Source organism: Leopardus geoffroyi, chromosome D1 (genome assembly GCF_018350155.1).
Source record: "Leopardus geoffroyi isolate Oge1 chromosome D1, O.geoffroyi_Oge1_pat1.0, whole genome shotgun sequence".
Taxonomy (NCBI): domain Eukaryota; kingdom Metazoa; phylum Chordata; class Mammalia; order Carnivora; family Felidae; genus Leopardus; species Leopardus geoffroyi.
The window spans coordinates 67,935,019-67,957,477 of NC_059329.1; the positions used below are offsets into that span (position 1 = coordinate 67,935,019).

The 22,459-nt window shown below is 50.8% G+C and overlaps 1 protein-coding gene across 1 annotated transcript in view; it reads right to left on the minus strand.

The window, feature by feature from the left end:
- Positions 1 to 2,261: 2,261 nt before the first annotated feature.
- GALNT18 (polypeptide N-acetylgalactosaminyltransferase 18) overlaps positions 2,262 to 22,459 on the minus strand; it is a 354,010-nt gene continuing 333,812 nt past the window's right edge. The window contains exons 10-11 of the mRNA XM_045484518.1: positions 18,950 to 19,114; positions 2,262 to 2,683 (exon numbers count right to left, since the gene is read on the minus strand). Of these exons, the coding sequence (XP_045340474.1) occupies positions 2,537 to 2,683; positions 18,950 to 19,114 (312 nt within the window). The 3' untranslated portion in view covers positions 2,262 to 2,536. The remainder of the gene's footprint in view (positions 2,684 to 18,949; positions 19,115 to 22,459) is intronic.

The window sequence follows — 22,459 nt, forward strand, 5'->3', positions numbered from 1 at the left end:
ATGTACCTGTCGCTGTTCTTAGTGTTTTACATAAATTCCCACTCGTTTAATTTTCACAACAACCCCACAGAAGACATTCCTATTTTTTAAGGAGAGGAAACAGAGATGGAGAGGTTTAGTAGCTGCCTGAGACCATCCAGCCAATAGCTGAGGCTGACTCAGAGTCCACACCCCTGGTCCTTCTGCCCTACAGCAGGGACGGGGCGCAGGCTTGTGGAGGTGCGGGTGTGGGTAGACGCGGGGCGTCTGTGATTGTGGCTTCAAGTAGAGGCCGCCGGGTGTAGAGGAGCGCGTGATGGATGTAGCTGGGGTGGGAGGCCTGGGAGAGAGCAGGAAGAAGGGCACAAGGGAAGTGGTCCTGGCCAGGACCGAGCAGGGGTCTCAGACTTCAGCAGGGAATCAGAATTCCTGGACCATTTGTTAAAACCCTGTTTCTGATTCAGGATTTCCAGGTGGGGCTCGAGAACCGCCCTTCTAGTAAGTCCTCAGATGACGCCGATGCCGCTGGTCTGGGGACCAGCCTTGGAGGCCACTGGCAGGCGAGTGCGTGGGGGTGATGATGAAGCACAGCAATTGGTGCTGAGAGGTGAAGCACCAGGTGTGTAGATGAGACTAGAATGGAGGGGACTTGGGAAGTGTGGCTGGGTTGCAGGGCTCGGAGGAGTTTGTCAGAATGAGGTAGAGGAGTAAGTGTGGGGGAAGCCATATTGAGGCCCTGGCTTCCGGAATATGGCAAAGGCAGTGCCTACAATTCCCTCTTGAGGGTCTTGCTTCCCGTGTCCACCTCCTGGGTGGGAGCCATCAGGTGAGAGCCACCTGGCCAATGTCTGGGTATCCTCTCTGGTCTGTGGTGGGAAAGAAGTGTAACCCTAGGTGGGGGGGGGGGGCGGCTACGGTGGCAGCCTGGGAAGTCCTAGTGGCCCTCTAGGGTGAAGCCTGTGCATGCGGGTGTCTTGGTGTGCCAGATGGCCAAGACGAGAGGCTCCTCTTCCTTGGGGGTCCCTGAGGCACAGGGGTGTCTCTATGATCACCAGTGTTTCACCTATAGATTATTGATCCCCAACAAGCAGGTGTTGGGACTGGAGGCCTCTGGGAAGGAGGTCCCAGAGAACTTGAGAGGGTGGGTGGGGCTGAAATCTGTCCAGGAAGGGTTTCCTCTCCTGCCTCGGTCCTACAGCCTGACACTCACTACTGCTCTGCTATGAGCGAGAGGGTTGGAGGTGGTGCTGGAGGTGGGGTTGGGGTGTCCTTCAAACTAAAAACAGGAGCCTTCAACCTGAGGAAGGCCTACTTTGGATTGGGACAAGAACCATTCAGCCGGAAGCTATTGGAGGGACAGAGGATTAAGAGGCTCCAAGAAGGATGGTTCTACTCTGAGGGCCACTGGTCTCCTGAGGCTGGGCCCAGAGGGGTGACGTGGAGCCATAACTGAAAGAGCCATGTGTTATGGGTTCAATTGTGTCCCTACCCCTCAGTACCTTGGACGAGAAGTCCTCTCCCCTCAGTACCTCAGAATGTGACCTTATTTGGAAATATAGTCTTCACAGAGGTAATCAAGTTAAAACGAGGTCACAATGGTGGGCCCTAATCCAATATCACCGGTGTCCTTGTAAAAATGAGAGATGTGGACCCTGAGGCAGACACACAGAGGGACACAGGAAGCACATGGCCACCTACAAGTTGAGGAATGTTTGAGGCCATCAGAAGCTAGAAGAGAGACCTGAAACAGATCCTCTCACAGCATTGGGAAGCACCCAACTCTGCCCATCTTTGATTTTGTACTCCCAGCCTCCAGAACTGGGACAGAATGAATTTCTGTTTAAGCCAGCCAGTCAGCGGCACTTTGTTATGACAGCCCCAGGAAACAAATACACCATGACTCATGGAAGGAGCTGAACCGTCTTAGCAACTGGAAGGAGGCATTTGCTGTAGGCCAGGGTTACTGCTGAGGGCCGGGGCGATGGACCGCTTTGGGAGGTGAGGAAGGTGATATCAAGATGGGGCAGTGTGGCCTGAAGCCTAAAGCTCAGCAGCTGACGCTCTGGGGCCAGCAGAAACCCTGCTTTCTTCAGGAATGCTGTCTCCAAAGGACGCATCTGCTGTGGGAGAGGCAGAAGGAGCCTTCTCTCTGGAGGTGACTGTGAGGTCACAGTGCCCCACTCGCCACCCTGGGCCTCACAAAGAAAGCGGGCTACAAGAACTCCAAGTTCAGAGGAACCAGGCAGGCAGCTCCACTGAGCACCAAATGACTGCAAAAGCCCTTTTCTTAATCAATAGTATTTTATTGTCAGTTATAAATATTTTCCATTTGTCCCCTATTTACAGTTGCAAAATAGTTTATGATATTATACCATCACCCACCATTCGGCACCTTTCTATAAACTCCATGAAAATTGAATAGGAAATAAAAAGCTCTTTTGGGGGGGTCCCGCTAACCTGGTTCCCCCAGACTCAAACAACCCCCCAGACAGCAGGCAGCATTGCAGCAGGTGCTACACAGTAGCAAAGGGACGGGTGGGGGCGGCTCCCAGCAGGGTCAGGACGCCAGGCTCCTCAGGACATTGGTGATGCTCCAGTGCTGGCCTGAGCACCTCTGCAGCACCAGCTGGAAGCCAAACTCCGAGTCGCTGTTCTCCTGCAGCTCCAGACAGCGCTTGGACTTGCGGTTCTGGATGGGGCCTCCCTGGGAGCCGGGGCAGAGAGTGGAGTCAGAGGCTATAGACGAAACAGGGGAATCTGGGGGGGGGGGGACCTCAGGCCTAGAGTTATCGGTGGGTCCAGATGCCTGGGGTCCAGAGAGGCTACGGGAGGTGTGGGGGCCAGCATTCCCATGCAGCCTCAGGCTGCCCTTCTCTGATGTGTTGGTCTCCTCCCTGAGCCCGAACATGTGCCTTGGTTTTCTTCACAGGGCCCTAGTTCTTCATTAGGATGGAGACACCCTGCCCCAACCTCCATCCACTTGCTGGCGTGTGGCATGCTGGTGTGCTCCCATAGCTCCCACCCTGGGGGCCAGGCCCTGGTCCCCATAGGCATGGGCTGGGGTCCTGCTCTGAAAAGTCTAGTTCCTTGGGACTCCCCTCCCCATGATTGGCCTGAATTTGACCACCACCAGAGGCCCAGGACTTCCTGCTTTTAGGGTCCATGTACCCAAGTGGACCTCTAGAGTCATCAGTGTTGGTCTCCACCAAACTCAGGCTCCTGGATATGTCTCCTAGGCCACTGGGCTCCCTCAGCCCTGGGCATGCATGGTTTTCCCCCATGCTACTGATGTTCTAGAATGTTCTGTAGCCATGCACACTCGGTTTATGCCCAAAGCCTCTTGAAGGAAGAGAGGTGCTGCTCCCCAGAGCAGCCCCATGGCAGCAAAGAGAAGCCCGATAAGTTTTTATTTTAGTGAGGCCCTTGCAGAGCTCAGATACTCTGAGGCTGCTGGCTGTAAGTCTGAGCATCAGCCCGGACTATTTGAGTATCTTGGAGTTATACCAATTCTGCAGGCAGAATTGCTTGGGGGTAGGTGGTGGTCCTTATAAGTGCACTCTTTGTAGCTTAATGGCACTTGAGTAGATGTTCAAACTCACTTCTCCCCAGAATCTACTCCTCTTGTGTTTACCACCTCAGTTATAAATATTTTCCATAAATAATTTCCCCCAAAAGCAATAGCCCGGCATTCGTGTGGGAGACCTGGGCATTCTCACTGACACCTCTGCCTTCTCCCCAGCATCTGATTAGGCACTAAGTCCTGCCAATTTCACATCCCTCTTGCCTGGTGACTGTCCCCTTATTGCTATCACATCACAACCCTGCCTGCATTCAGGCCACCATCTTCTGTCCCCTGGACAACTGCATCAGCCTCCTAGTTGACCCCCCTCTGACCTCCAGAGGCAGGGAAGAGTGATGTCTCTGAAATGACGTTTGGCCTAGAGGACAGAGCCCAAGTTCCTTAGCACAGGCCTTCATGGCCTCATCTCCTCCCTCAGCCCCCACACCTTTTGTGCAGCCACACCAAACTTCCTGCAGTTGTGTAAAGATTTCTGTATTATCAGGGTTCCTAGACATCAAGCAAGCCGTGTCCTGTGCTGGGGGTCCTTCTCCATGATTCCATAGCAGGCCAAGGCACAGTCACGTTTCAAGGCTAAGCTCCTGCTCCATTTCTTCCAGAAGCCTCCTTATCTCTCACCTCAGCCCCTCCGACCTCTTCTCCTCCAGGCCACCCAGCTAGCGAGGTGCTATTCACCGGTGTTTCCACCATGTTTTCTCTATTCGCCCAGCATGATTGAACGGTAGCGGAATTACTAGTTTACTTGTCTCCCCCCCACCCTCCCATACTGACAGCTCTATGTCTTATCAATTTCTGTGCCCTCAGCATCCAGCAAAAAGCCTGGTACATAACAGATGATCAGTAAATGTTGGCAGTCATGACCTATGTTGGCATAGGTGAGGAGGGATGGGTCTCCAGAGAGGGCTGCTGTGTTTCACAGGTGTTTCACTCTGGAGTGGCCCTGAGCAGGCCTGGCAGCAGGGGGAGGGAGGCCCCTGCCTCTTATGACTGCAGCCCACCCCCAGCTACATCCCATGCCCATTCCAGTGAACAGCATGCTAGGAGAGGAGACCGGGAACTTCTTCTGAAAGGGGTCATCCCCAGTCAGCTACCACAATCCCCATGGTGATGGCTGACATCTCAGAGAACATGAAGACTCAGTTCTCACAGTGACCTAGGAAACTGGCAGTATTTACCTCAGTTGGACACACGCATCTCCGAGACCCAACACTCCCACACTAGGTCTGTACCTAGCACAAATGCGTGCACCAGAGACAAGCACCTGAGTGCTTTCTGCAACATGATTTGTAAAAGCTCCAATCTGGAAACAACCCATTGCCCATCGATAGTAGAATGGATAAATAACTTGTGGTTAGTCACATAACAGAATATTGTACAGCATCACAAATATACAAACTAGAGCTCCACTCAATATGAATAAACCTAACAAATATCATGTTAGCAGAAGAAGCCAGATAAAGAACACATATATAATTCCACTTATATACACCCCCCAAACAGGCAAAATAGTACCACGGTGTTAGAGCCAGGATGGGGGTTATCTTTAAGGAGGGGGAAGAGGAAAAATGATTGACAGGAGGCAAGAGAGGGGCTCCTGGGATGCTGATGGTATGCTATTTCCTGACCTGGCTGGTGGTAATACAGGTGTTTGCTTTGCTTTAAACCACTGAGTTGAACATTTACATTTTGTGCATGTTTCTGTAGGTATGTGTGCTATTCTTCAATTAAACAATTAAGACAAAAAAAATGCACCTCCCTCAGAAGTGACTTTGAATTTTTTTTTTTCAACGTTTATTTATTTTTGGGACAGAGAGAGACAGAGCATGAACGGGGGAGGGGCAGAGAGAGAGGGAGACACAGAATCGGAAACAGGCTCCAGGCTCTGAGCCATCAGCCCAGAGCCTGACGCGGGGCTCGAACTCACGCACCGCGAGATCGTGACCTGGCTGAAGTCGGACGCTTAACCGACTGCGCCACCCAGGCGCCCCAGAAGTGACTTTGAACAGTGGGTGAAGGAGGCAGGTAGTGAGAGACTGGATGGCAAAGGGGATCGGGGGTCTGTCTGTGCGTGTGTTGGGGAGGAGGAAGAGAATTCCCAATTTCCAGTGGGTGGAAGATGGCCCAGCAAATTTCTTCTGGAATATTCAAGGGAAGAAAGCAGGTCTCTCCTGCTGTGCGCCTGAGGAGAGCCGTGACTCATTGCACCCAAGAGCAGAGAGACACCAGTGCAAAGAGGAAACCCCAACAGCAAGCTCATCTCTCACCCAGAGAGACACCGGCTGACTCAGGCCCTGAGGGGGCAGAGGAACAAGTGGCAGTGAGACAAGGGCTCAGAAAGGACCCTGCAGTCCACATGTGGAGTTCACTCTGAAGGCCGACTCTCTTGCTCTAATCAGCAACCTGGGTGATCTCTACTTCGGCCTGGGGCCTCCAGCTTTGCTGGGCCTCCTCCAGGGGTGACTCACGTAGCCTCCTGAACCAGCACTTTCTTTCCCATGCTGCTCTGCCCAGGAGCATTCAACTCAAATCCTTGTCGTGGAGGCATCCAGCAATGGGCCCCAGACTGTCCCCCTGAGGTTCCCACACGTGGGTCCGCTCCCGCTTCTCCACCCTTTCCCTTCCAATAGGGGAAGGTAGGGCTCATGTCCCCCGAGTTCCATGCCTTTCTAGTTTAAACTTCCGCAAGGAACTGAGCAACAATTTTGTATAATTTTTCCGACCCGCCTGCTCTCCTTTGGACAAACTCCAGTCATTCTGTGTCACTCAGAACTGACTGCCAAGCAGAGGGCCACCACCTCATTTCCACTGGACAACAGACTCCTTCAACACAGCCAATGAATCAGTGCTTTCGGTGGCCACGCCATGCTCCTGGGCTGACGACAGGTTGATAGCTTCAAGTAGTCGACTTGGAAGCTGTGGGACCCCATTCTGTCCCTCAAAAGCTGGACTTGCAGACCCAGAGACATCGCTTGTGACACCTGCTCCAAGCAAGGCCAGCCCATGGCTCTGCCAGGCACAGGTTTCTGCCGTTTCTGTTGCCGTGGCCTGAGCGTACCTGTCGCTGTGTCACTGCTGCTTCTTTGGCAGATGTGTGGCCAGGCTCCCCTGATCCTCCAACACTCCGTCAGCTGGTGGCGTGCCAGACCCATGTCGCTAGGAGTGGAGCTCAGGCAGGGTGCGAATGAGACCAGCCCCACTCACTAATTCATGAGCTCTGCCGGCCTTTCTGGCAGTGAGATGGGAAGGGGCGGTGCTGACCTACGATGCTTCCTTCCTGGTTGTTAGCTGGTGGCCCTGGGTGAGCTGCTCTCCACTCTGGTTCCATTGTGTCTAGGACCAGATGGTAATTTCTGTCCTGACTACTGGAGGACGAGAGAAGGAGGAACGGGAAACCCTTCCATCAGCTATAAAACAACCAACGAGTGTGTATCAGGATGAGGGCTCCGGAAAAATTGCACAACAGGCAGAAAAGGGACCAGAGCAAGTGCCCATTCACTCTGCTGAAGATGGGCTTCTCAGAATCTCCTCAGGGGCTGGCCCGGGCCTGTGTGCCAGTGGCCGGGCTGCTTCCGTCAACCCTGGATCAATAAACTTGGGGGAACTTGTCCAAAACAGAGAAGGCGCAGTCTCTCCTTTCCTGCTACCACTCAGGCACATTCTAAGCCTTTCACAGGGGCGCCTTGCCAAGCCCAAGAGAGGGAGGAGTGTCTCTGAAAAGGAAAGCATTCCTTCAGAGACTCAAATGTGACATTTCCCAGACCCCATCCTGGCCCTCAGGACCCTGGAGACAGGAAGTGTCGTGACCCTGGGGCAGAAGCAGCCAGTGTGGCCTCTGGGAAGGATGTGGAAGAAACAGAGCGAGGCCAAGAGCAGTGCTGTGAAGGAGACACAACCTCAGTGAGAGCATCAGAGCCTGTCAGGGAGGGTGAAGCAGGCAGTCAAGGAGAGCTTCCTCCCTAGAGGCTCCAAGAGGAGAATCTTCTAGAGCAGAAGAGTAAGGCCCGTGTGGAGGCCTCGCTGAGGAGCCCTGGTCAATGTCTTGGGAACATATCTGGGCTAGAGGAGGAGGAGGCAGGCCACTTTGGTGAGGGAGCTAGCCCTGGCCACCGGTGCTGCCTCCCTCCTGTCCTCCTTCACGGACCCCAGCCGCTCTCAGTGAATAATCTCTAGGCTCTCACCCTCTCTGGACAGATTCCATCCACCACAATTGCAACAGAGCCTTCCTTTCCTGCGGTCCATCCTTCCCTGGTGAGCTCAGCACACCCTGGGGAGCAGCCTGGTGCTGTGACTCTCCGTACCCCTCCCTGCAGGCTCTGCACTGAGATGGAACTAACAGCGGTTGCCACTGATTTCCCAGCTCCCAGCACTGTGTCAAATGCTCCACATGCCCAGTCGCACGTATTCCTCATGATAACCCTGAGGGGTGGAGATGGTAATTGTCCGCATTGTATAGAACTGGAGACTAGGGCTCAGAAAGGTTGGGACACGCGCCCAGGGTCACGTGGTCAATAAGCGGTAGAGACAGGCTGGGGGCCCCTGCCCCATTCACTGTTCCTCACTAGCATGTGTGACTAGGCCCACCACGTCATCTCTCCCACCCCATGGCCTGTCTCGAGGCAGCGGACTAGACTGAGCTCTGCGTGTACCTCGATGTCTGGGGCGGAGGAAGGTCACCTTCGTGGGCTTCAGGGGCTCTGCGGAGCCAGTTTGGGCTAGTTCTTTTGAGGGCTCGCTGCAGACACATGATTCATCCATCTATTCATCCATCCATCAGATATTTAGTACCTACTGTGTGCCAGTTACTGTGTAACTCTAGGCCATGGAGATTCAGGAGTGACTAAACAGGAACAGATCTTTTTCTGTAGACAAAGACTGAGACTATATTCCAGGAGGGGGAGCAGTCAGTTCTGTGGTGTGTTAGAGAGTGATCAGGCTGTGCACAAAAACGGACTGAATGCGAGCCCTTAAAATTCATACTGAAGTCCTACTCCCCACTGTGATGATATTTGGAGGTGGGGCCTCTGGGAGGTAATTAGGTCATGAGGGTGGAGCCCTCATGAATTGGATTAGTGCCCTTTTAAGAAGAGACGCAAGAGAGATGCCTGTCTCCCTCTGCCATGTGAGGACACAGTGAGAAAGGGAACACCTGCAACCCAGGAAGAGGGTTCTCAGCAGACACTATCTGCTGGCACCTTGATCTTGGACCTCCCAGGCTTCAGAACTGTGAGAAATAAATGTTTGTTGTGTAAGCCACTCAGTTGATGGTCTTTGTGTTCTAGCCTGAACGGCCTCAGACAAACCAGGCAAGAGAGTGGGGCCGGTGGGAGGCAGGCAGAAGAAAGAGGTGGCCAGGGTGATCGTCAACAAGAAGGAGAGAGTTGAGTGAAGACACAAAGGGGGAGAGTAGGTGGCCTAGGTGGGATCTGGGGGTAGTCCTATGCCCCAGAGCAAGGCTCTCGCACCAGCAGAGGCCTGGTGTGTTCAGAGAACAGCACAAAGACCAGCGTGGAGGCCGTTGGGCAGCGCGGGCGTGGGGTAGGAGTAGGAGTTAAGGCCCATGAGGTGAGGTAGGGGCAGGTTCTGTGAGGACTCAGTGAGGACTCACAGCCACTGAATGGACTTTGGCTTTTAATCTGGTAACAGGGCCATTGCAGGGTCGGACTGACATGCTAACCGGGCCACTCTGGCTGCTGTGTGAGGCATGGAGTGTTGGAGGAAGGAAGGAAGCAAGGATGCCTGTTTGCAGTCTCTTGTCCTCACAGCCCAGGCCCATCCAGCAGCCCCTGGGCCGGGCCCTGGGCTCTGAAGGGCTGGGGCTTGATGCAGATCCCCTGGCCAGCCCCGCCATCCATGGAGAGCACAGTTCCTTGGTTTTCCAGTCCAGTCATCGAAATTATTTGTGTAATACATACACCAACAGGATCTGGAAACACACAATACTTTTAATTAAAGAATTTAAATAAGGGCAATTAAACCTGGCAGGAGAGATGCCGCAGCACACAGAGAGCTTAATTGGAATGGAAACTGAAGTAAATATGGAAAGAGCATTACAAAAAATCGAAAGCTCAATGTATAGAATTAAGGAGGCTAATAATAATTCCTGGAGGTGCGTTCCCAGCCCCCAGCCTAGCTCTGGCTCCTTCTGGGCCTCTCTGGAGTAGTCACTTGGAAGGGCAAGAGAGGCCGTGTGGGCGGAAGCAAAGGAAGAGGGGCTCTGCTCCTGGCCTTGCCTCTGGCTCTTCCCACCGGACCCTGGGTCAGCAGCTCAGCTGCCCTGGGCCTTAGGCTTCTCATTTGCAGAAGGCCCGGAGAGCTGTGGGGCACTCAGATTTGTGTCTTGCCATGGGGCACTGATGATGTGTAGAGTGGGGCTCGTGGAGCCGTGGTCCACTGTGTAGCTGACCCCAGATCACGCAGCATGCGCTTCCCCTCTGCTTTAGTTTCCCCAACTATGTGCCTGTGGCAGCTAGAGGTTTCCTAACTAGCCCAGTTCCTCCTGAGGGTGTAGGCTGGGTAAACAGATTAGACAGAGTCCCCAGAGGGCTCGCTTATCACAGATCACTTCTGGGCCTGTGATGGGGCCCAGAAAATGCCTTGTTAGGTTCCCGGGGGCTGCTGCCTCCGGTGCTGCTGGCTGGCTACCACAAACAAGCTGTCACAGTCTCAAGGAAGGGCTGGGCCTGGCTTGTTGCTTGCACTTGTGACCGACCTCTGGAGCCTCTGGGCTGAGCTCAGGCTGGTCTCATGTTTACCACCAAAGCGTTTAGAGGAGGTTGTGTGGAGTGACTCCTGTATTCCGAAGTCTTCTCTGCTTATTTCAAAGCTCTCGTTCCACTTTCCTTTCTAATTAATTTTCCACGGCCAAATGGCCCAGTGCGTCTTGGGCTTTAAGCACAGTGGGCTTGGGAGTTTCCAGGTTAAATAGTTAATGATTAGTAATCAAATACTTCAAAGCATGGGTGGGATGTTAGCACTAAAGAAACTCTGAGATTAAGTCTTTTCATAGAGGAAAGCGGTCTTTATGTATTATGAATATTTAACACTAGATTTATTCAAGAAGTACTCTGGCATTTATCTTTTTTTTTTTTTTTTTTAATTTTTTCTTTTTCAACGTTTATTTATTTTTGGGACAGAGAGAGACAGAGCATGAACGGGGGAGGGGCAGAGAGAGAGGGAGACACAGAATCAGAAACAGGCTCCAGGCTCCGAGCCATCAGCCCAGAGCCTGACGCGGGGCTCGAACTCACGGACCGCGAGATCGTGACCTGGCCGAAGTCGGACGCTCAACCGACTGCGCCACCCAGGCGCCCCTGGCATTTATCTTTTTTAAAGGAGACTCACCAGTGCCTGAGTGAGAGTCTGCCTGGGATTTGCTCTGAAGGTCCACTGGACCAAAGATGGGGTAATGGCAATCTCAAGTGCGAAAAAAAAAAAAAAAAAAGGGTGAAAGTGGGTTGTGGAGATAGCAGGGTGGCTGGAAGGAGTTCGCTGAGGTGGCAGGAATCCAGCCAGTTCACACACGCCAGTGACTGGTTGGCAGGGAGACCCTAGCCCCAAACTCCCACTGCAGCCATTCACTGGTTTTCTAGAAGCAAGACAAAGAAAGGCGCCATGGTATGGTGGTTTAAAGCATAGATCCCAGAGGCAAAATTCCTAGATTTGTTCTTGGACAAATTAGTCTCTCTGTGCCTCAGTTTCCTCATCTGTAAAATGAGGATAATTAAAGTACCTACTAGCATTGTTGGGGGGAGTTAAGTAATATTTATAAGGCAGTTACAATACTATCTGGCACATAGGAATCACCATGTAAATTCGGTAAATAATTTTTAAAATCTTCGGTCTGAGTAGTGGGGATCTGAGCCATCACACCTGCTCCTGGCTCCTGATCTCTGTGGGATGAGCGGGGGGGGGGGGGGGGGGGGGGGGCGGGCATGCTGACTGCCATAAACTAAACATCACAAACTTCCAGGGCCTACGCAAGGCTTTGTTAATCCATCAAAACTGGACAGTTCTACATTTGCCCCTTCATACGACACGGGAATGAAAAGGTGTTTTATTCCAGAGCCATAATGAAATACCAGATTATAGTCTTTTCAGTACAAAAGGTTCCTGAAGTCGGACTTCCTGACAGCGACTGGGAATCGGAATGGGAGAAAGTCAAGGACTCCTCCTCCTTGAGTGTGGGGAAATTCTTTGGCAGAATTAGCCGTGCTCCCTGGGAAATGTGCTCTGCAAATAGGTTCTTTTTTGAGTGGGTTACTCATCTTGCATCAAATTATCAAATTATACCCCACAAATCAGAGCCAATTATCCTGGACAGGCAGGCTTGGCTCTACACTCAGCTCTCTTCCGGGCAGTCTCCTCATACTCTCGAAAATTTCTTCTCTCCTGGCATTAATAGACATCTCTGTTGTTATCCGTGATGTCCCTCATGTGGAAAATGCATAAATGCTTTGCAGAGAACGAGGCAAGCATAGGGGCTCAGGTGTGGGGACAGCCTACCAGTGGGAACGCTGATCTATGTGTTCTTGGACCCCCAGATGGACCTTGCTAATGTTTCCATCAAAGGACTCAACAGCCAAGGGGAGTGACGGCATCCCCCACAGTATGAGAGCAGCATGAGATATAGTCTGGAAACCCTGACATTTCGTCAAAGCCTCCTGTTTTAAAAAATATTCATACAGGGGCTCCTGGGTGGCTCAGTCGGTTGGGCAACTGACTTCAGCTCAGGTCATGATCTCATGGTCTGTGGGTTCGAGCCCCGCGTTGGGCTCTGTGCTGACAGCTCAGAGCCTGGAGCCTGCTTCAGATTCTGTGTCTCCCTCTCTCTCTTCTCCTCCCCTGCTTGTGTTATATCAAAAATAAATACACACTAAAAAATTTAAAAAAATTCATACAAATTTGTGTTCACCCTGCTCTACCTAGTATGCATATTTGTTTTAGTATAAAGCATTTCCATCCCCTTCCTTCAAATCTGAAGTTATAGGAAGAAGTACATATTTACTGTATAATTTAGAGTACCCCACATAACACAGTTAGGATGCACCACCACCTAAAAGTGTTATTTGTAGGAACTAGGGATTTCTCCAGCTAAGCAGGGCCCTTTGACTATTATGCTGAAATGTCCTTTTGCAGTGTGCACGCATGTGTGTAAGGGGAGTCATCAGTGGTAAACTTTTGTTCGTCTTACAGTCTCCCACAGACCTAGCTCAAGACCTGGCGCACAGGAGGCCTCTCGTTAGTTTTTGTGAATTTCTGAAGAAAAAAAAATAATAACTGCTTCATTTGATTAACAGCACGTTGGGTGACTCCTCTGTCTCGTTTTCCATGAAGTGCTAGAGATGTTGGAAGTGTAAGACAGTTGTGCCCTCCCGTGTATCGCTTGATGGATGAGAGGAGTGTGGACTGACATAATGGAAAAACAGTTGCACACAGTGGGATGAAGATGGCCGTTGTGCAAGGAGTTCGGCTCATTTTCAAACTTGTGGTGTTTTTTATTGAGGCAGGCCCAGGGAACCTTCCAGGTGGGGAAGCCCTCCTCAGGGCTTGCTGTCTAAATTTAGCTTAGAATTACAGAATTTCGGGTTTGGCAGGCCCTTTAAGCCATCCAGTGCAAATCCACTGAGAGCTGCAGAGCCTTAGATGGCCTGCTGCATGGTCCCCGGAGCCCCTGGCTCTTCCCTGAACTGCCAACCTCATGTCTGGACAACTCGGACTAGGAGAAAGCTGCTCTATAAATCGTCCCGGACTCGCCAGTCTTCCCTCAGAGCCAATAGGACAAGACTGCTTTCCTGTGGGTAGGGCAGCCCTTCAGCTTTGAGAAGGCAGAGCTAAGGTGCTTCTGGTCTTTCTGGTCCAACAGCCTGCGATTCCTTCAACCATGCATTCAAATAGATAGGTAGAATTTAAGGAAGTTGGACCTTAGAAGACACACATCATGTGGCAAGAATCCCTGTAAGAATATCTTGAAGAGAGGGATGCAGCCTTTGTGTAACCATTCACAATAATGGTAATGGTGGAAGAGTGGCATCTCATTACCATGGAGAGGCAGTCTATCGCGTCGCTTGGCAGGTCTGGCCGCAAAGTTCTCTGTAGCAACTTGATATTTTCGTACTCCCTCTCCTTCTATTGGCATGGGGCTCATTGACTAAATGCCTCTTTCACTAACCTTTCATCACCAAATCCGAGAATCCCCCCAAATCTCAGTATGTAGGGTACTCTCAGAAGACTGAAAGTCCTATAATTTATAGGTAACACTTTAGGAGAGTCTTTATACCAGGAGGAGTCACAAGCTAGAGAATCACAGAAGGCAATGACTACTATTTCCCGTGTTCACAAAATTTCTTCATGTGCTGATGTGGGAAATGCTGGCTGTCTAGAGACAGGTGCGTCACTTGAGAGGGACAACTCTGGCTGCCCTGTTCTTCAGACAGAAACCCAGAGCCTAGAGTGGTCCTGGGTTAATAATACCCCTTCACAATTCCCTCCTTTTCATCCATCACTACTTCCAACAGACTGATGCAGTGTCTCTCAAAATTCCCCCCCCCCCCCAGCTGCCTGGACCCACGCCCTCATGGCGATTGAGTCTGCCCCATCTCTCATGGGAATGATGGAACAGCCCCCTAACTTGCTTCCATGTCTCTTGTTTTCTAATCCACCCTGAACTCTGCTACCAGAGGGGTTCAGACCCCATCGTGGCAATCCACTGCTTAAAACTTCCTCCGGTTCCTCCCTCTGCTTTTAAGGTGAAGTCCAACTTGTTGGCCTGGCTTTCACCGATCACCACTATCTGCACCCAAACTGACCCTTATGTCTGAGCTCTCTCATGCCTCTTTGGAGGTTCCAAATTCCACCCATAACAACACTGGATTTGCATTCTTCAGACATACTCTGTTTTTTCTTGCCTTTGCCCAGGCTGAGCCTCTACATGGGATGTTCTCCCTTTTTACACCTGGGAACTGTCCTACAACTTTCAAGATCCAGATCAAACAAGTCTCGAATGTGAAGCCATCCTTGAGCCCGTCACCCCAGGGTCCCAGAACATCATACATCCCTCATTTCTGGTCTTGTCATGCATTTTATTGCATGTTTATATGCTCATGAGCTCCTCCAGGGCAGAGGCTGGCTCTGTTTCATATCTGCATCCCTCCTGCCCAACCCCCATGCTCAATAAATGTTTGATGAATAACTGAAGGAAAGAATGTTCATCATCAGAAAATTGCTCATCAGAGCCCTGTACATCAGTGTTGCCAAGAGATGTTTCATCAAATGTGGTTTCTCAGTGTCAGTATCTAATGCTGTCCTGATTCATCCTGAAGCATCAGAAATGCAGAAGTGCTTGCAGGGGATAGAAGAAAGGCATTTTATTTGTTAAACAGAAAATCAGGGTATGAGATGGAACACTAAGATATGCAAATGCCTATCTTCTTTGTAGGAGAACCTGAGAGAATCGTGCTGGATTATTTTGAAATTAATTCAGCCTGAGTGTCTGTGGAGTTTAAATGCAGCCCTCAGGAGAGTAAATAATGCAGAATGTGAAACCGGAAAGGAGATTGGAGGTGCACCAGCAAAAGCTCCTTTCAGCCCAACTTCTGCACCAGATCATTCTAGTTGGTAGGATACCCATGTAATTTGCAAAGATTAAAACCTGTTGCAAGAAAAGTAGCCCAAGAACACGATTTAATCACGTAAGAGGCTTCCAGCCTCCTCTGGCCTTGTCAACAGTAGTTCCTAACCGGCGAGAGCTTGTGGACAGATTCCGGTTGCTTGATAAACATCAATCATTTTGCATTAAACAAAAAATTCACATATGTTAATCTTTAAATATCAGGCAAGAGTGGCTGCTCTGGGTTTGCAAATGAGGGATTTAAAAATATTATTTCCAAACAGTTCCCCTTGGTAGAAAGATCAAAGATGTGACTGCCAAACCACCCTGGGAGTTAATTAGATATATATGTAAGTGGCTGAAAATTGCCCAGGCTCCAGGATTCCACATTCCAATATGGCCTGCTTTGCCGGTCACTGTGTCCTTTCAAGTAGGAACCACATGGGGCTGCCTGTTCAAGGCCATGTGCTGAGATGAGAAAAGGAAAGAGCTAGATTTGGGGGTGTCTTTGCCTTGAGTATGTCCATTTTAGGGGGGGATGTTCCTTTCTCTGCCCCGGTCAGGGATGGACAGATGAGATGAAGGCCAGCCAGGGGCACCCAGGCATCTGGGACTGGAGATGGAGAGAGGAGTCACTTCAGCCTGAGACGTTGGGGGCATGTCTGTCTATGAGGGTTGGAAACAGGCGGAGGTGCCTGTGTGTGGGGCTGGGATATGAAGCAGCCTGTGTTTGGATGCAACGAGCCTGTTTGAACTCCGGCTCCATCCTTCAGGCCCTATGATCTTGGCCAGGTGACTTCATCTCGTTTTGTCCCAACTGGGATGGAGTTGCTATGTTTATGAACACTGCACTTCATGAGGTTGGACGCAGCGGAGCTGAGGAGCTCTGTGCCCCTGGTGGTTCCGGACCTCCTCGGAGGAGCAAGGCTTCCAAAGAGGCCAGGGAGCTCACTTCAGTTCAACAACACTCATATCCTGGTGACACCAAGTCTCCAGCGTGGCAGGTGCGTGGCTGGGCCATGACCTCCAGGGGCTATTCCGGGGCTGCCCGGGGCTGCTTTCCCTCCTCCCTGTGAGTTGAAGCACCATGTTCAACTATTAGAGGACTCCCAGCCACACGTGTCAATCTGCCTGACCCACAACCACCAGAAGCTGGGCATCTCGGTTCAGCCTCAGACCTTGCCCTGAGAGGAGATCTCGGTGGCCAGGCAGGGCCATAAGGATCCTGGGGCCACTCACAGAGGAGAGGGAGGAGGGAACAGCTAAATGTTCAGACTGCATTTCTGCCTCCTGCTGGCTCTTCTTCCTGCCTCTCTCCCCCTTCTAGAAGCTCCCCTTCCCATTCAGCCTCACAATCTCTGCCACAGGGGCATTCAAAAGCCCACACCTACACATACCAGTCCCCTGCCGCACATCTTCCTGCCCACAGGCTCAAGTCCAGGCTCATGTGCAGCTACTCCCCGCCCCCCGTGCCGTCCAGTCCCCACTACACCTGACTATCCGCAGCTCTCTGAACATAGCCGGGGTTTGATGCTTCACGGCTTCTGCACATGCTGTTCCCTTTCCCTGGAATGCCCTTCACTATTTTCATATGGAGCACACTCCTACACATTCTTCAAGGTTCAAGCTAAGTGCTGTCTCTTCTGAAAAGCCAGCAGCCCTGGTCTGGCTCCCTACCCGCCATCTTCCTGGACAGTTTCTTCAACGTTCCCAGGAGGAAGCTGAGCTCACGGGCCCAGCAGGCTTGGCTGAAGGCAGCAGAGAACGGCCTGATGTGAGCCCCTGCCCAGCCTCCCTAGATGGTATGATGTCCACTTCACCCCAGCAAAGTCAGCCCCACTCACCTCCACAGGAATATGTGTCCATTTCCCTCTGTTGCCTCCAGTCTGCAGGCCGATTTTGCACCTAGCCTGAGCTGGGAAACACCAGCCAGCAAGCACACATCCAGCCTTCCTCCCTGACCACATGCCTCCAGCCCTCTCTCTGCCTGAGGAGAAATACAGCCCCATCCCGTGTCACTCAGGGCTAGACACCTGGCAGGGGACAGTGACAAAGGCTACCGCTGGGCAGAGTGTGGGGTCAGAAAAAGTGCTTCAGTGAGAGAGAGGGAGGCGGGAGGAAGATGTGCCCCGTATTCTCAAACCTCAGCCCTGACCCTGACCTTCTTCCCGGTGGCCACTGCTAAGTAAAAAGGAGAACCTGAAATAGTTCGCGGATAGTACCCAACATGAACACGTTGGGCATGTTATTTACCGTCTTTGTGTCTCATTTTCCTCATGGTACCTACATGCAGCTGTTTGGAGGAATAAATAAGCGAATACACGCCCCGTGCTTAGAAGTTCTGGCACAGAGTAAGCACTGTATGAAGGCTGGCTGCCATTCTTACTGGGACAGACTATTACAGTTCACCACACAGGGAGGAGCACGGCAGGAGCCACCAGTCCCGGTGCACCATATTCCCTCTCATGGAGCCCCATACATTATGCAGGCCCAGCCGGGACTCGGAGCTGCCCCACACATCTCCCACCTGCCCTTGGAAGTGCTCCTATTTGGCTCCCTGTGCTGCTCCCCAACCATCTGCTTTCCTGGGGGGTCACAAAACCCTTGTCTGGACTCTGGCTCCTGCTTTCCGAGTAGCCCTTAAATCTATGGCCTTGTTTCGAACTCAGTATTGACCTTCCTCACTCATTCAGGACCCAACTCAGTCCTCTGGATGCACACACCCAGATCATGGATCAAAGGTTCCGTGAATATGATGCAGCCGGGACCTGCCCTGCCCCCCCCCCCCCCCACCACAGGGAGAGTAACTGCCAGGCCCTTCCAGTGCCCACCAGCTTCCTCCTCCCCAGGGCGGCAGCAGCTTGCTGGGAGGCTGAGTCAGGGTCTCTTCTACTCGGTCCCGCGAATACACCTATTCCCTTTCTGACTTCCCTGGAAGCTTCTACCATATACAGTCCTCTGATGCCTTAGAAGCCCGTGGGCCCCCTCACTTCCTGTTCTGAACACTTCCGCAGCACTGCCTGGGAGGTGGGTGTCCCTACCTATGGGGGAAAACTGGCCCTAACTTAGTGGAATCCTGGGGGCTGGGAGCCTCTGGGCTGAGGCCCAGGTCCTCTTCAAAGCTGAATCATGGTGGGCCATCCCAACTGGGCATCTTGATCCTTGGACATCATTTTGTAACTGGGCTAATGGAGAGCCGGAAGTCAAATATGGGCCTCAGAACTGATGGAGGCTTAATACAGGAATGCTTCCTGTTCACCATTGTACACACTGCCCTTTGAGGAAGCCTCCTCCCCTAGAGTGAGCCCATTCTGGGAGGAAGGCAGAGCAGGGCGCAGACCAGAGGTGCCTCGGCACTGTCTATACCTGGGACACTGGGCTTCATCCCAGGAGATAGGGCGTGTGGAGAGGAAATGTGAGAGTTTAAAGACAGAGAGGCCTAAATCTAACTCCCAGCCCTGATCCTTACTGTGTGACTTTGGGCACATGACTTCCCTCTCTGAGCCTATCTCCATGTATCTACAAATTAAACAAAACGATAATAAAACAACAATAACAACCACAACAATAATTCCCCTTTTAGCGCCAATATCAGGAGCCAATGAGCTAATGTACATAAAATGTCTGGCACATAGTCAGTGCCCAGTAAATCCCGGGAGTCCCAGCCTCCCTGTTGCCACCATGTCCCTTTCCTCCTTGTCTCCTCCCACATGCTCCCTGGCCCCTTAGACCTTCTCCCCGCTCTGCTTTCCTGCTGCCCTTCATGGGGGCTCTGGGGCTGTTACCTGAGAGAACTGCCAGTGAAGCTTCATTCTCTTGGCTTTGGCATAACTGCACTCGATGAGCCGTGGCCGACTGTTGACATCCACCAGGCACCGGTTGTCATCATCGTCGACCGTGGGGCTCAGGATGCCCACGTGGATCTGCTGACTGCTTGTGTAGTACACATTCTGGGGGTGGGGGAAGAATGTGGTTAAAATGCAGTGGCCAGAGAGATGGGGGGCGGCCAGTGGGGATTCTCCCTGGCAGCTAGTGAAGAGAGCACAGTCTAGCGGTCTTCAAGTTATTTTCTACTGCAACAGGCAAGAAGAGGAAACCCTTTAACATCATGATCCAGGATAGTATCTGGTCCACATGTGTAACTGAAACAAAATTTTCAGGAAATAAAACTTATTCTTACCATATGCAATGAATCTGATATTTTCTATTCCATTCTTTCAGTGAAAAGCATTGGTCATAACCTTTCAAATAGATTTCACCACCCACAGTTTAAAAAGCATGGCTTGAATCCATTATTTGCAGGCTTGCTGACTTCCTCCCTCCATAAATATCTTGTGCAAGATACTGTGGTTGGCCAGTAGATAAAGAGAAAAGACCTGTGCCATGCCTTAGGGAGTTCAGAGTCCTATAAAACATGATTTCCATCTAGACTAAGACTGTGTAGACCAAGGATTGGCAAACTTTTTCTTAAAGGGCCAGGTGGCAAGTAATTTTGGCTTTGCAGTGTGTTGGGAGGTCCTGAAGACCACTCCCAGGTTTGAGGATTTGATAGGGCTCACAAGACTCAGCACATATTTGTACACACAGCTGTGAATTATTTTAGCAAAAGGATACAAATCATATTGGCAAAGGGAAAAGGCACCTGGGGCAAAGCCTGGGGGAAACCAGGTGGAAGTTTCCAAAGGTACTCTCCTAGTGGTCACAAGGATACACTTAATTCCCCCAGCAAGGAGCTGAGACAACATGTGCGAGATGTCTTCTACCTGGAAAGTTCTTAGAGACTCAGCTGGGCTTTTTTATCAGGGCTGGTCACGTACACAGCCTCTGCCTGGCACATACCAAAATTCCAGATTCCCAGAAGGAAAGCACGTGTTAGCACAAACTGTACATTGCTTGTACAGTCTGGTTAGGCATAGTGAACCACTCTTATAGATCTGGGGGTGGTGGGAACCTCCTGAAATCCAAGTTCCAAGCAGGCCTTTCAAAGGACAGCAGTCAGCCCCACTGTGTTAACTCTTTTCTGCACAGATGGCCATACAGTCTGAAAACTCAGCTCTGCTATTGTAGCATGAACACAGCCACAGACAATACGTGAATGAATGGCTGTTAGGAGAATGCTTCAATTACAAAAATAAGGGCTGTGCCATGGGCTGTAGTTTATTGGCTCTGGTCTAGAAGAAAGCCACAAGTCCCTTGGCCTTCCAAGTTTCCAGTCTCTTCCCTCAACCTTCAGTCATGGTTCCAAAGAAAAGGGCTCTGAGGGAGAAGTCATAAGGTTCTGTGAGTTTTTCTCTTCATATTACTAAAGAAATGAACACCTCCACTTATGATTAGACCCCAGGGGCAAATTGAGATACTACATTTCTTTGCTTTAGGTTAGAGTTCAGGGTGAGCCCTCTTGTTATCTTCATATATTAAAACATTCTTATTGGTAAATATTTTTGATTAATTCCAAATAAGAATATAAAGCATTTCTTGTTTTAGAAGAGGGACTTATATATATATTACATATATTAATGTATTATATATGTATATTATGTATATATTTTAATGTTTATTTTTAAGAGCACAGGCAGGGGAAGGGCAGAGAGAGGGGGAGACACAGAATCTGAAGCAGCAGGGCTTGAACCCATGAACCACGAGATCATGACCTGAGCTGAAGTCAGACACTTAACTGACTGAGCCACCCAGGCACCCGACATCATTAGAAGAGGGACTTTTAAACATGAGTGTGGGACATGAAAGGGATTGTGGGGTGAGAAGGGCAGTGCAGGGAAGGTAGGTAAGGAGTGTTCCTTGGGGGCATGTTCTTTCTGACCTTTGGAAGTCCAAGGAGGGCATGGAGAGGCAGGTAGGATCACCCTTCAGACATAAGAAGATCCTCAGGCCAGTGTATCAGTCAAGGCCCTAACTGGAAACAGAGGGCACACTCAAGGTAGGGGAATCCAAAGAGGGTATAATAAAGGCACAAGTCTCAATGATGTGGGTAGGATGTAAGGCAACCATAGGGATAGTATAGTTCCCTGAGAATAATAACATGGAGCTATTACCACTCCTAGACCCCAAGGGATGAGAGAAGAGAGAAGTTACCAGAATCTGTAAAAGTCATCTAGAGAGGGTCGACTTGCAAGAAGGCTTCAGGGAAGGAGGGGTTTGATGAGTGGTGGTGAATAAATAAGCCAACTTTACTCTCCCCCCTCCTCACTTGGTTCTTCTGCTGGGTCAGCCCATTGGCAGAACCCTGCTGGAAGCCAAAGAACATGGGAGCCCACTGAAACATTCCATAAAGTCAGTGTCCTAGAGTAGAAGGAAAGGATGGAGAGTGGATCTGGAGAGACAAAGAGAAGACACTCATTACAGGAAGGATGCACTCTCTCAGATCATCTTACAAGTTATCAGATTTGGGAATCCATGGAAATAGGCATTTAACTACTGAGATGACTGATTCTTCCCACAATAGAGGCGACCAAAGTTCTTAGCAGAGGCCAAATGTAGAAGGCCTGGCTCCAGCGTGGACATGTGACCAGAACACAGGGGCAAGAGGGTCCTATTCAGAACCCATATTGAGTGAGAGACCCTCCAGTGGGTGGTCTGGATTTCCAGCTCACCACTAAGGAAAGCCAATGACCTGCTGTGGCTTCCAGTTTATTGGAGGTGAGGGAGAATATGATGACTGGTCAGATTTACAAATTTAAATAGATGCTGGTAGACATCTCATTCCTCCATCCATCCACCATCCATCCATTCATCTGTCTGTCCAACAACAATCTCTAAGTTGAGATCTGAGGATAATAGAGATGAGAAAGCTATGGTCCCTGTCCTGGATGATCCAAGAGCCAAGGTGGGGAAACTAACATTTCAGGAAATAATGGCTCTAATCACACTAAAATGAGCATCGTCTGTGCTTCCTCCATTCACTGAACCCAACTCTCGCTCCTTTGAAAATAGAAATAAAAACACCACTTCCGGAAAGCCTTCCACGAATATGCAAAAGCATGGGGCCTCTCAGCCTGCCACCTGAGCCTCTCTCCAAAAAGTGCAGAGCTGCTCATGATGTTGGGTTGAATGCCCCACGCTCTCTCCTCAGGACAGAGTGTAGCTCTCAGTCACCCTGTTTACCGGGACCCAGATTTCCCGAGGCTCGGCAGTGTGGGCTGCCTGACAAGGACAGCTAGGAAGCTAGTGACTGCCATCCTTCTTTCATCGTTGTCACCAGGGCCTGACTCTGGTCTCCGGGGCAGGTTGTAGAGACACAAGCGGCTGTGCAGGTAATAGCTGAAATCAGTTTTATTCAC